This window comes from Salvelinus alpinus, chromosome 8 (genome assembly GCF_045679555.1).
Source record: "Salvelinus alpinus chromosome 8, SLU_Salpinus.1, whole genome shotgun sequence".
Classification (NCBI taxonomy): domain Eukaryota; kingdom Metazoa; phylum Chordata; class Actinopteri; order Salmoniformes; family Salmonidae; genus Salvelinus; species Salvelinus alpinus.
Window position 1 is genome coordinate 44,277,024 of NC_092093.1, and position 14,820 is coordinate 44,291,843.

General features: G+C 44.5%; 1 protein-coding gene across 2 annotated transcripts in view; it reads right to left on the minus strand.

Moving 5' to 3' along the window:
• Positions 1-947: 947 nt before the first annotated feature.
• Positions 948-14,820, minus strand: part of LOC139583191 (acyl-CoA:lysophosphatidylglycerol acyltransferase 1-like) — an 89,747-nt gene continuing 75,874 nt past the window's right edge. For both annotated transcript variants that reach the window (XM_071414021.1, XM_071414020.1), the window contains exons 7-8: positions 4,735-4,841; positions 948-4,323 (exon numbers count right to left, since the gene is read on the minus strand). In XM_071414021.1, coding sequence (XP_071270122.1) covers positions 4,172-4,323; positions 4,735-4,841 — 259 coding nt within the window. In that variant the 3' untranslated portion in view covers positions 948-4,171. The remainder of the gene's footprint in view (positions 4,324-4,734; positions 4,842-14,820) is intronic.

Here is a 14,820-nt window from a genome sequence, read left to right on the forward strand (position 1 = left end):
ACATTTTTATCTGCAACGTCCTGTAACGTTTCACCTCACTGGTTACACCCCAGGAGGAAACATGGTGACATTGATTCACTTCCTCAAAACATGGGCTGTGTTCAGTCTGGCACACTGTAGCAAAATATTTTTTGGAACAGAAAAGGAACATCTATGATCTTATTGGACGAGTTTAGGTAGTACCTCCCACCTCGCTTCGAAGCGTTTTCTTCCTACTGAACACGACCTCCGTTTCACAGCTGAAAGAGAATCTGTAATGTAAACCATTGGCTCTCGGTGGCCAAATGAAAGACGCCACTGTTAAACAACGGCCACAGGCCAAAGTAAACACAGGCTTTAGTTACTGTACCTGGAGACCGCTCTGCAGCGGTGTCACATTCAGTGCCCGAGTCAATAGAAAATGAGGAAGTTAGCATGGCAACAAACCTGGCAGAAGCAATCCCAGCACCATAAATCACAATTTAATACTTAATTATTGTGCTGTTTTTAGGTGTGGAAAACAGGGGTTTGCTTAGCCATACAACCCAAAGACATTTAAAATACAAGATTTGAATGATGTTTGATTGACAAATGTTGTAATGTTGCGCTATTAATATTTTTTTCTTATTTTCAAATTAGGGGGTGGGCCTTCATTAAAACATTTCTCATGTTTCATTATGTACTGTACTATGAGTTCAGATCAAGAGCTCACAATTATATCACACATTCTTATGACAGTGACATACTTTAATTCACCATCTACATTTCCAATATATCAGAGAGAGAATGTCTCCAATTAAAATGTATGGACGTTTGAACATAAACCCAAATAGGAGTTTAAGTGTGTCATCTCAAAGTGAAGGGAAGTGCACAGACACCTTTTGAAGCGTGTCACACACATCAATAACCAACAGTTGTGTAGTACATCAAACACTAAGTACATGAGGCAGAGGAAAAACCAGACAAGCTTTCAGGATCTTCATGACCATCAGTTTATTCCAGCACAAGTTCTTTGTGTGGTAAAATGGCTGTGTAGCTAGGAAGAAAGGGAGGAGTACAAAATGGAAAATTACAGACAGTTTCTAGTATTGTTTGTTAAAATTCCTGACATAGTATTTTTTTTCTTCTTCCTAAAACCATATCTAGGAAAATAATATTATTTTCCCCTGCCTTTCTTTGGAGAGACACTACATTTTTCTGTCACTCTCTCACATTGAAGGGCAATCTCACGGGACCGGCATGAAGATGACACCTAAAAATTGAAGGTCCATCTCCAAATGGACTCTATCTCCCGAACCAGCCAGCCCTCTGCATTTCATACACAGCCTCTGTTACTGTACAGTATTTCCACGGTTTCGGAGGTGACGACTAAAGTCCATTCCGTTTGAATTACTTAAAGATCATGATTTTGGCTGTTCATCCAATTTGTAAATTCTTCTGTGTGGCTTTTTTCCCCATTAAAAACCATGGTAATAATAACAATTATGGAACAGAACTGCTGTATCATTGCTGGGCCGTGACTGAATTCCCATCCAACGTGAAGAGTGATTTGGAATTCTTTATTTTTATGTTTCAAATAAAAAAACTTGATGCCCTACCACTAGACACTATCTTGGTACCACCATAAGATTTACAAAGGCTAGATGGAGATCAGTAAGATGGCAATATCTCCACCAAGCCCTATAATAGTCTAGATTGGTGTATGCAGTATTGCAAATCTCCTATCAAGTCCCTTTTAAATCTACAAGTTGGAATCAGCCTAGGTTGAAGATGACAAGATTAAGACAACGGCATTCTAATATCCCATAACTCTTTGCAAAAATGGGACCAGCGTTGCTAGTTAGTAACGGTGCTAGTAGTTAACAATGGTGCTGGTCCAATTAATTTGTTTATTTTCAAACACTGCCGCATAGAATTATTATGTTGTCTTAACCTGTATTTTTTGGGCCTAGGAATCCATCAGTGTCTTTAGGTGGAGGGCCTCTGTCCCTGTTCTAATACTTCAGAAAGGCATCCTTCCTTCCTTGTTTTGTTGAGGTAAGCACATATCGATAAGAGATTGGATAGGTGTAGACGAGGTAACCACCCTGTGACTTACACTAATCCAACCAGTTCAGATGGGCGATTTCTTCAAGGTAGGAAGGAAAGGATGCATTGCTCATGTATCCCAACAGCGCCATATGTGTATCACTGAGCATTGTGACAGTGCAGGAGCTGAGAGCCTGGCCGAGCTCTCTGGGTTCATGAAGCACACATAAAATAACATCCATGTCAGAGGTCAAACCAAAGGTCAAGGAACAGGGAAGTAACACAGAACTGACAGGTCTCGAAACAATTGTTATTTTTATCGTTTTTAAAGTTTTTTTTTTAAACATTCATGATATTTCAAAACTAAAAACAAATAAGAAATAGTCGGACCAAGAGAGAGAGATAATATCGGTTGCAGTCACTCACAACAATGAATTTCTTCCTCAGCTTCATTATTTACAAGATTAAATATACTCATGGCATAAGGACAAAAGTTCAAGTAATTAAAAAATGAAATAATAACTGACCACTAAGAGTGATTTGCCGCCACAACGCAGATATCGCAGATCAGTGCGACACCAATTATATATATATATATATATATATTAAAAAAAGAGGGGAGGAAAAAGTCAACCACACACACTCACTTAGGCAGGTTAACGCTGTAAATGTACAGTAATGATACCTAGGAGTTTGTAAGCCAAAATGTAAATTTTAGAATGCCGAGCATTAGGGTAGCTCCGCCTATAAAAAGTATATTTTTCTGATGTCATTCCCCACCCCATGACACTAAGCATATGGCTTAAATATTTGTAAAACTATGGAGTCCAATGGGGAGAAATTCAGCTTTGTCCGCCTTTTTCAGTTTGGCTCACTGAGACAGTCCTATATGGGCAGAGATCCACTCTGCTCTGTGTAGCTGCATCCTATCTGTGTGTGTGTGTGTGTGTATGTATGTGTACGAGTGAGGGCAGGGGATGTTGAGAATCTGCATCATCACGGGTGTTAAAGGAGTTATTTTTCAGGGAGGGGGGGTCTGATCAGAGTGCTGTCCCAATGTGCCATCAGTGTTTCGTCATCAGCATTTGGGCACTGCCCCCCCCCCCCCACGCCACCGGGTTCCGGAACCACCTACCACCCCACATTGTGGAAACAGTCTTAACAAGAGCCTGACATCGTTGCCAGCTTCCCTTTAGGCCCAGACGGGGGGCCGCCAGTGTAAACAAGAAGATTCCCCTTCAGTCAGTCAGCTCAGAATACAGTCTTAGACAGACACATAGTAAAGTAAAAGTCTCGAAGACGACAAGGTAGGTAGACTACGACAACACCAACGACGATAACAAATGCAATGGCCGTTGTTAGGGGGAGAGGGGGTGGTTAGAGGGCGGGGCAAATTAAAATAAACAAAATAAAAACAAACAGCTACCGTTCAGGAATATTTCCTGGAGTGGGGGAGGGGTAGGGGGCAGTATGGATCCTTTTAGTGCAATGAAGGCCAGAAGAGAGGGGCCAGACGTGGTAGTCTCTGATCGGGTACATACAACAGCCCCCTCTCTCTGTAATGTGGGCCCAACCATCTAATCAACAGGCCTGGAGAGAAGTCCAAAAAGGGGGGGGGGGTACGTGGGCAGACACAATGCACAAACACACGCTGTAAAACTACACCTAAAGACCAGGGAGAGAGTCCACTTGAGAACAATTTCAGTTGTAGTCCTGAGCCTCATTCTTGATCTGAGAGTAAAACCGGGTGTGTGGGTGAGTTCAGTTGAAGTGTACGAAGACGTGTGTAAACAGAAAAAGTGTGTGAGAAATGAGAGACCATCACCTAGATTGGCGCAGGTGTGTATCCAATAAGTTAGTGTGTGTAAACATGATTCATGTTCAAAATTAGGGGCTTCAGTCAATCATGTGTGTGTTTGTCTATCCGTCCGTCCGTCCGTGTGTGTCGGTATTCATGTATGCAGGAGGGGAAAAAAGACTCCAACATAATCTTCTTTTTTTTCTTCCAGTCCCTCCTGCTTTTTGCAAAATGTACATTCAATCCATCGTAGGGAGGAGGGATGGTACTGGGGAGGGTGCGCTATTGGCTGATCCAGGAACAGTGCCAACAGGATCCGGTTCACTTTAAAGAACCTCCTTAAAAACGCCATCCTCCTCAGTGCACTCAGAACAAACAGCAGTAGAAGTACTGAAGGACGCTGTACCACAGGTAGCCCGAGGCAAAGGCCAGGAATTGGATGACGCAGAGCTGCACAGGGTCGAGGGTCATCGCCCGGGAGACAGCCTCCTTCTGGCCTTTCGGCGGAGGGAAGGCTCCTGTTATGGGGGGCACAGGAAATACTATGGTCAGCTTCATTGTGATCACACCTCAATGTGGACAATCACGATTTTATGAAGAGACAATAGTGATAGGCAGAGAGAGAGGGCAGAAAGAGAGAGAAAAGAGGTAGGTAAGAAAGAGAGAATTAAAAGAGGCCAGAGAGCGAGAGAGAGAGTGATAGAGACCAGAGAGAGAATTCAGAGTGAAAAAGGCCAGAGAGAAACAGAGCTGAGAGAGAGAGTGATAGATAGAGGCCAGAGAGAGAGAGAGAGAATTCAGACAGAGTGATAAAGGCCAGAGAGAAACAGAGCTGAGAGAGAGTTACCAGAGAGGGAGAGGGAGAGAGATAGATAGAGAGGCCAGAGTGAGTGAGAGAAACCGAGAGAAGCAGTGCGGTGAACACAGACCTGTTTCGTAGAAATGGGCCAGTAGATCCTCCTTCTCCACAAACCTCTGGTACAGCCAGTCTGTCAGGGGTTTGGTCTCCACCGGAACCTCCTTTATGGGGTACACCCTGAGAGCGAGGAGGAGAGAGAGTTTTATTTAACTTGATTTATTGATTTAATATGTTCCTGCATGTATGCAGTTACACTTTCCATGCCCATGAAGTACTTGAGAGATGGAGCGTGAGAAGGAGAGAGAGAAAAAAAAGAGAGGGAAAGAGAAAAGAGATATCAGTATTAAGTTCTTCTCAGTGAAAGCTGGCTGGATTGAGCAGAATCTGAAGCAGTTGTCCACACTGTCTCCTCCTCACTCCCTTATCCGTCTATCACAACGCTGTGTGTGTGTGTGTGTGTGTGTGTGTGTGTGTGTGTGTGTGTGTGTGTGTGTGTGTGTGGTGTGGTGTGGTGAGGTGTGAGCTGCAATCCAATTCGGTTAACGTGTGCGTTAGAGTGTGTAGTCTGTCTGTCTTTGTGTGTATGCACGTACACAGTGTAAAAAACACGAACACCTACTCTGTCCATGACATAGACAGACCAGGTGAAAGCTATGATCCCTTACTGATGTCACTTGTTAAATCCACTTTAATCATTATAGATGAAGGGATGGATTTTTAAGCCTCGAGACAATTGAGACGTATTGTGTATGTGTGCCAGTGTGTGTGTGTGTGCGCGCATGTCCATCTCTCTGTGTGTGTGTGTGTGTGTGTGTGTGTGTGTGTGAGCAGCACGAGCCTCAGCTCTTTCAGGAGACTTCGTTAGCAGGCAGGACAGTCATGGTGACAGGGGAGACAGTTGTGCTGATAGGGAAGCCAGCCTGAAGGGATCCATCCCTGCCCTGCTCCTGACTCCACAGGGCTACAGACACAGAAACAGCAGGCCCAGCAAACAGAGAAATGCCGCAAGGTAAAATAGGCCTACAGTATATAGGCTACCTTACCTAGCCTGGTCCCAGATCTATTTGTGTGGTCTTGCCAACTACAAAAACAGCAGGCCCAGCAAACAGCAATGCAGCAACGAAAAAAGAAGAAAAAAAAGGCCCATAAGCTACCTCACCTAGCCTGGTCCCAGATCTTGTTTGTGCAGTATTACCAACTTGGTAGAGAGTTGAATGCTGCAAGGGAAAACAGGTCTATATAGGCTAAGGCTACCTCAGCTATCCTGGTCGCTCCCAGATCTTGTTTGTGAGGTCTTGACAACGTGGCAACTTAGCACAAACAGATCACTGACCAGGTAATAATAAGTAACCTGCCCAAATGAGAGAAACCCCAAACTAAGTGACTATATCTGGGCTAAAAAACAGCTGCCTGCTGGTCGGAGTGCTGTTCCATTGTTGCATTAGTCAGTTCCAATTTCGCAGGCCCTGTGTGAAAACCGCCTGTACCACCAAGGCACGAGTGAATATATGAGAAGATTGGATAGGTAGAAACAATATGGTAGTAGCTTGACCCTGCTCTCTGATAGGCTGTGATTCAGCCATATTGCTTATACCAAATCCAATCCCGTCAGAGCCAAGGCTACAGTCCTACTAAACAAGAGAAGGCTAACGCAGAAAGTCAACAAACAAGCATACAGACTATAACCAAATACATCATGTTTTGTGAAAAATCCAACTCATCTCCCATGACAAAATCCTTGAATAGAAAAGCTACACAACTCATCTACTACAATGCTAACATCTACAGTACTGGACAGGATGACAATGAATCAGCAATAGGGATGCTAGCAAGAGTCAATATAGCTCTGGTCCAGGTCATAGTGCACGTTCCACCACAATTCCAATAGTGGAGGAACGCACACGAACACGCTGGACCAGAGCTAGGGTCAATGATACTACGTGCTGTTCCTGTCATGGCCAGCAGGTGTCCCTAGCGGGCTACTCTCTGTCCACACACCCACACACACACAAAGATCCAACTGAGAATCACCTTCAGACAGAAAAGAGGTTACCCTGGTTTCCTCTGGGGGAGATTCATCATTTCCCACGCAATCTCATTCACTCACTCACTACCCCTGCCAGAGAGAGAGGGACACCAGAGCCGTGTTCAGTAGGAGAAAATGTTTGGAAATGGGGTGGTGCTGCCTGAACTCGTCCAATAACAACCATACAGATTGTATTTTTTCATACACTGACCTACTGAAAATGATGTTGGAGATAAGGAATCGGGAGGGGTGCAGTATAGTACATTGAGAGGTGATTGATTAAGATGCGGTTATGGAAATGCTACATTGTGCAAGCAATAAGGCACATATTTCTACAGGTTAGAAATCTAGAGCCTGATGTTAGTGTTGTGTTTCGGGGCCTGTTCCAGACACAAACACAGCGCCAACTCTTTCAGCATCTCTCGGTGTGTGGTGCGTGTGTGTTTTCCCGGCCATGTCCCAGACACAAATAGTATGTGCGGTGACTTGGGGATGTGGAATGTGCCTGGCTGATTTCCCCAGTCCAATCGAGGTGAACAGACTACATCACAACATATATCTCTAGGGCTGAAGATTCCAGTGTAACCCACCACTACCGCTTCAGCTTGATAAACAAATCAGGAAGATGGTAACTTGGCCTGTACATGCTTAGGTCACAGGGGATGGAACCAAAAGCGTACACTTCCCCTCTTCACTCATACAAAACTACATTTTATAAGTTACAACAGAGATTCTGGACCAAAGTTCTGTCATTGTAACTACCCTAAGACTAAGAGCATCTTCCCACAGTACGAGGGCCGGAGTAGTCGCAGACGTATGTGTGTATACTATACCAGCTCCAGAACACTAGAGTGGACAAGAAAACACACACTGAAAATGAAACTGGGGTTCCCTAAATACTTCCTCTGCTTTTGAATTGATCTACAGCTAGTCAACAGTGGATCATGAAACAGAAGCCGTCTAATCCCAACTATAGTGTGAGTACCAAATGGCACCCAGAGCCGGTCAAAACTAGTGCACTATAGGAGTTGTTCCATTTCAGTATACATGGCACCTAAAAACTGAATTGCGTAGACATCCAAGAAATTCAAGAAAACAAAGTGAGTGTACATAACATGCGATTCCTCCAGCACTACCATTTGGCAGAACCCACTTGGGTGGAATATAGTGATATAGGGAACAGGGTGGCCAATTGGGATGCAACCATAGGCTACATGAGAGCCAGCCATGGTTCCGCACACGCCTGTTTCAGTGTAGCATGCCTAACTAACCTATTACTAAGGCCCTCTCCGGTCCCGGTGTATGACGATAGCCCAGTAATCATAGAGCCTCGAGAGGGGAAAGAGAAGCTAGCTGGCTCTGGCCACTGAATGGGCGGTTTGGGCGTTTAGGCCTCGGTAAACGGAGCTACAAACCTGCCCTTTCCTCTGGCAAAGATAACCATGTAGGTTGATCCTTCTCTGGTGGCGTGGTGGATCCCTACTCGACTGCAGTAAGTGGAGCCTTTGGGTGGAGTATTATCTGCTGTTTAGAGGGGGGCTAGCTGGGGCAAATTTTCCTGTGAAAAAAAATCCCAAATGGTAATGTAGGCCTCGCAGACTCCCTTGAAAGAGTCTGCGAGGCCAAAAGAATGCCGGTAAACTAAAAACAAATTCCGCTCCTGTGCTCTAACACTGTTTGTTGTGCTGTGCAGCGGGGTGTAACGCGGCGCGTACTCCAGTGCTGAAGGGATGTGTTGGCGCTCCACTGACAGGCAGGCAGTGTGTTGGAGTAGGGCCATGGTGGCAGTGGCGCGCCACTCCTCTCTCCACCCTAACCCACTTGGCAGCAGCCCACCAGTTAACGAAACACCCTGCCATGGCGTGTGTGTGAGCACACGCGAGTGTGTGGGTGTGTGTATCTTCGAGTTTGTGTGTGAGGGTTCGGGTCTGAATTTGTATCTGTGAGCGTGTATCTGAGTATGCGTCTGATTACGGTGCAGTCGGCATGTGCCTTTTACTGAGGAGAGGCTTCCTTCTGGCCACTCTACCATAAAGGCCTGATTGGTGGTGTGCTGCAGAGATGGTTGTCAGCTCTACGAAGAGTCTTGGTGGTTCCAAATTGCTTCCATTTAAGAATGATGAAGGCCACAGTGTTCTTGGTGACCTTCAATGCTGCAGAAATGTTTTGGTACCCTTCCCCAGATCTGTGCCTCGACACAATCCTGTCTTGGAGCTCTACGGACAATTCATTTGACCTCATGGCTTGGTTTCTGTGGGACCTTATATAGACAGGTATGCACCTTTCCAAATCATGTCCAATCAATTGAATTTACCACAGGTGGACTCCAACAAAGTTGTAGAAACATCTCAAGGATGATCAATGGAAACAGGATGCAGCAGAGCTCCATTTTGATTCTCAAAGCAAAATATCTAAATATTTATGTAAATAAGGTATGTTTTTTTATTTTAAATACATTTGCACAAATTTCTAAAAACCTTTATCATTAAGGAGTATTGTGTAGATTGATGAGTATTTTTATTTTATTTAATCCATTTTAGAATAAGACTGTCATTTAACAAAATGTGGAAAAAGTCAAGGGGTCTGAATACTTTCCGAATGCACTGTATGTGCGGGTGTGTGTGTGCGTGCAGACAGAGCTGGCAAGGGATCAGATTCCTCCTGTTGATTACCTAACAGCCATTCTCATCATCCTGCGACTTGCGCACGGACGACAGATCAGAGATTAACCCGTGTGGCTCAGGTGGGTGCTTGCAATTGGGTTGTGGGTTCGATTCCCACCAGGGATCAGTAAGAACATCGGCTAAAATGACAAAATTGAAAAAAAAGAAGGGGGAAAAAAAGGGGGGGAAAAATAAGGAAAAAATTCATGGCTGTGTTCTTAGGCAAAATTGTGAGTGAGCCCACTCCCTTGGCAGAGAAGCAACCCCACACATGAATGGTCTCAGGATGCTTTACTGTTCGCATGACACAGGACTGATGGTAGCGCTCACCTTGTCTTCTCCGGACAAGCTTTTTTCCGGATGCCCCAAACAATTGGAAAGGGGATTCAGAGAATGACTTTACCCCAGTCCTCAGCAGTCCAATCCCTGTACCTTTTGCAGAATATCAGTCTGTCCCTGATGTTTTTCCTGGAGAGAAGTGGCTTCTTTGCTGCCCTTCTTGACACCAGGCCATCTTCCAAAAGTCTTCACCTCACTCTGTGTGCAGATGCACTCACACCAGCCTGCTGCCATTCCTGAGCAAGCTCTGTACTGGTGGTGCCCCGATCCCGCAGCTGAATCAACTTTAGGAGACAGTGCTGGCACTTGCTGGACTTTCTTGGGCGCCCTGAAAGCCTTCTTCACAACAATTGAACCGCTCTCCTTGAAGTTCTTGATGATCCGATAAATGGTTGATTTAGGTGCAATCTTACTGGCAGCAATATCATTGCCTGTGAAGCCCTTTTTGTGCAAAGCAATGATGACGGCACGTGATCCTTTAAAGGTAACCATGCTTGACAGAGGAAGAACAATGATTCCAAGCACCACCCTCCTTTTGAAGCTTCCAGTCTGTTATTCGAACTCAATCAGCATGACAGAGTGATCTCCAGCCTTGTCCTCGTCAACACTCACAACACTGTGTTAACGAGAGAATCACTGACATGTCGTCAGCTGGTCCTTTTGTGGCAGGGCTGAAATACAGTGGAAATGTTTTTTGGGGATTCAGTTCATTTGCATGGCAAAGAGGGACTTTGCAATTAATTGCAATTCATCTGATCACTCATAACATTATGGAGTATATGCAAATTGCCATCATACAAACTGAGGCAGCAGACTTTGAAAATTAATATTTGTGTCATTCTCAAAACTTTTGGCCACGACTGTAGACCTGCACTGTCGCCATGGTAGCACATCACACGCACACCTTACCATTGACACTTGACCCGTGTGGCTGTATCCACTATCTACTGCCACAGGTCCTGTGAGGAGGGAACTGTTCTAACCAAGAGTGGTTTCTCATTGTAGAGAAACACAGAGGCCACTTTATAAGATCCAAAATGGTGACTGTGAGACCTGGTGGGACCTTGCTGTTACAGGATAATCAGAGAGGCATATATAAATCTAGGCTATATATACACACTGAACAAAAATCTAAACGCAACATACATGCAACAATTTCAAAGATTTGACATAGTTACAGTTCACAAAAGGAAATCAACTGAAATAAATGCATTAGGCCATAATCTATGGATTTCACATGATTGGGAATACATGACTGGTCACAGAAATCTTTTTTAAAAAAAGGTAGGGGCGTGTATCCGAAAACTAGTCAGTATCTGGTGTGACCACCATTTGCCTCATGCAGCGCGAGACATCTCCACACAGAGTTGATCAGGCTGTTGATTGTGGCCTGTGGAATGTTGTCCCACTCCTCTTCAATGGCTGTGCGAAGTTGCTGGATATTGCCGGAAACTGGAACACTCTGTCGTACACGTTGAATCAGAGCGTCCCAAACAGCTCAATGGGATGCTGGCCTTCTAGGCTGAGTTCCACTGTCCAGTGACTGTTCTTTTGCCCATCTTAATCTTTTATTTTTATTGGCTAGTCTGAGATATGGCTTTTTCTTTGCAACTCTGCCTAGAAGGCCAGCATCCCGGAGTCGCGTCTTCACTTTTTACGTTGAGACTGGTGTTTAGTGGGTACTATTTAATGAAGCTGTCAGTTGAGGACTTGTGAGGCATCTGTTTCTCAAACTAGACACTAACGTACCTCTTGCTCAGTTGTGCACCGGGGCCTCCCACTCCTCTTTCTATTCTGGTTAGAGCCCGTTTGCGCTGTTCTGTGAAGGCACTAGTACACAGCGTTGTACGAGATCCTCAGCTTCTTGGCAATTTCTCGCATGGAATAGCCTTCATTTCTCAGAACAAGAATAGACTGACAAGTTTCAGAAGGAAATGCTTTGTTTCTGGCCATTTTGAGTCTGTAATCGAACCCACAAATGCTGATGCTCCAGATACTCAACTAGTCTAAAGAAGGACAGTTTTATTGGTTCTTTAATTAGAAGAACAGTTTTCAGCTATGCTAACATACTTGCAAAAGGGTTTTCTAAATGATCAATTAGCCTTTTTAAAATGATGAACTTGGATTAGCTAACACAACATGCCATTGGAACACAGGAGTGATGGTTGCTGATAATGAACCTCTGTACACCTATGTAGATATTCCATTAAAAATCAGCTTTTTCCAGATACAATAGTCATTTACAACATTAACAATGTCTACACTGTATTTCTGATCAATTTTATGTTATTTTAATGGACTTTTTTTTTGTTGCTTTTCTTTCAAAAACAAGGACACTTCTAAGTGATCCCGAACTTTGAACGGTAGCGTACATACAGTAGGTATCCTGGTCGGGTGTGTAAGTATGTAAATCCACCAGCCTACAGGTGTGTACAATTACAACTAATACAGAGGAACTTCCCTATTGCACAAACAAAGCCAGTCAGAAAATCCACAATTATTTTTAGAATAGACAGTGACGAACATTTAAAGATACTCCAACATCCTAGATTACTCAGTGTGAAAGTAATGACTGACACACACGGATCTGTCTGCAGCCTCAGTCACCTCCTAATCTGCAGGTTAATCCTCTTGTTGACTCGGCACCTGCACCGGTGCACTACAGGACCTCCCTGTGCTTAGCTCAGCCACATCCCCAGCCAGAGTGTTTGTGTGTGTGTGTGTGTGCACGTGTCTCTCAGCCTCACAACAACCTGGGTTCCCGGTGAGGACCTCTGGGGCCGCTGACCCTGCAGGGGAGGTTGATTGTGGTCACGGCCCAGCGGAGAGTCCCCTAGCTGGGGTAGGCGGGAGCAGCGCCTCTCTCATTACTGGGCCTAATGAGTCTTTAGCCTTAATCTGAGCCTGGCCCAGCAGCAGAGCGAGGGGCCTGGGGGACAGAGTTGGGGCTGTTGGAGGGCTGGAGGCGCCAGGGCTCACACAGATCACCCCCTGACGTCAGCCTTACGGCCCCCAGAGACCAGAGGGTGGAGACAAGGGCCATTCAGCAGAGCCAGAGTCATGCAGGGCCAGGGAGGTCTGGACTGGCTGGAGCCCTGGGTCATGTTCATTTGGCACCAAATGGACTGAAACAGGGAGGGACGACCGATACTTCTCCAATGAGAAATGCACATTTTTCCCATCTGTTGGAAAATGGTTTTGAACACTTTGCTACAGTGTGCTTGAACGAACACAATCTTGGACGCAGTGGACGTTGGAACGGTAGAGGGCAGAGAGAGTTAGAGCTCGCTCGTGCGAGAGGGCATCCAGTCCGAGACCACAGTTTGACTCTAGCCTTTAGAATGACGACGTGGCAAATAAAAATATGGTAATCCCTTGATATAAATCACAGAGATCATTGTGATGCTTATTGGAAAAGCACACGAGTCAAAGCGGAAGTTATAAGAACAATGTACGATAAGCCATCCACCTTACGAGTGGCCGTTTGACAAGCCTAGATATGAGAGAGTTGAGGAGAAGTACGTGTCAATTGTGCACGCCTGCCTTATTAATGTGTGGTGTGTGTATTTACTCATACATATACGCTCACACCTTTGACTGGACTCAAAGGAGGGGCAGCAAAGGGAACCTGAGGGAATCAATGCTGCCAGAGCAATGGACTGAACTTGGCTTGGTGTGTGTGAAAGAGAGCAAGAGTGTGTGCGCACGATATCCTTAAATAAAGAGATGTATAGAGGGGCAACGGACACAAATAGAAAATGCTTTTTTAGCAGCCGGTGCCAGCCTCGGCCTCAGCCTTCCTGTGTGATAAATCCTCCTTCAATCCTAGCGTCTTATCTTAAGACCAAACGGCCTCAACAGTCTCCCATTCAGCGCTCTCTTTAAAGACGTTCTCCAGTCATTTAAAAAAAAAAAATTCCTGTTGAAGAGCGATTTCCCAAGTACAAATACAGTAAAGTCCACACACCAGGGGACACATCCCCCCAATATTCAAATATGCTTAAAATGTCCCCCCCAATATATCGATATAAAAAATGTATTAAATAATAATGTGCTCCGCTACGACAGGCAACCACGCACCGCCGTCCGAAATAATCATTAGCAAATGTAATCATAGCTAAACTTAACAAATTGCCATTATTATTACTACCGGTTCTAGTATTACGCTGTACTGCAGTTCTGCGTGTGGTTTGTCCAAGTGGTGTTGCCGTAGCCCAGCAGAAGCCGTTGCTCGACTGCTGTGGTTTGGTACAATCAATGTCAAACACTGTACTGTCTCTCTCTATTTCATTACTTTCAAATGTATTAAAAAGTGAAAAACTAGAATGTAATATGAATGTTAGGTAGGCTATAATCACATAGCTAAGTTACCTGGAAAGTTAATTAGCCACACATTCACCCCGCGACCAACAATGGTGCTCACAGGTGTATTCAAATAACGTTCATGTCTTTATTATGTTATATTTGTCAGAAAGCCCACGTGAAGTCTGAGTAAAGTGTCAATTATTATTTTTTACCTTTATTTAACTACGCAAGTCAGTTCAGAACAAATTCTTATTTTCAAATGACGGCCTAGTGGGTCAACTGCCTTGTTCAGGGGCAGAACGACAGATTTTTACCTTGTCGGCTCGGGGATTCGAACTTGCAACCTTTCGGTTACTAGTCCAACGCTCTAACCACTACGCCACGCTGCCAGCCCAATCATTTATGTTACGCTGCATGTGTAATTTATGTACACAGTAGTAGCATTCATTTATTGCACATTTGTATAGTATACTGTATAGCTGTACTTGCTTATGATAAATAGCATTATTAGTGTTTGTTTGATTAAAGTGCCAGCAGTTTTATTAGACAGCTTTCATTCACAGTGAGTGTCATCATGGCGCAAGAGGAAGGGTGGCAGTGACATTCGTCAGTTTTTGGGCAGCCTCAGAAAATAAGAAAAGTATGTTGAGAGCAGTGAGAACCAGTCAGATGATAGAAGTATACAGTTGTACACGAGATGAGTCAATGTTTCTTGATATTCGGATCAGAAATGCCATTCAGATCAGAAATGGTTAGTAATCCATTCCTGAACATCATGGCAAGAAACACCACTTGATTAAAGATAATATTTATTTCATGTTCA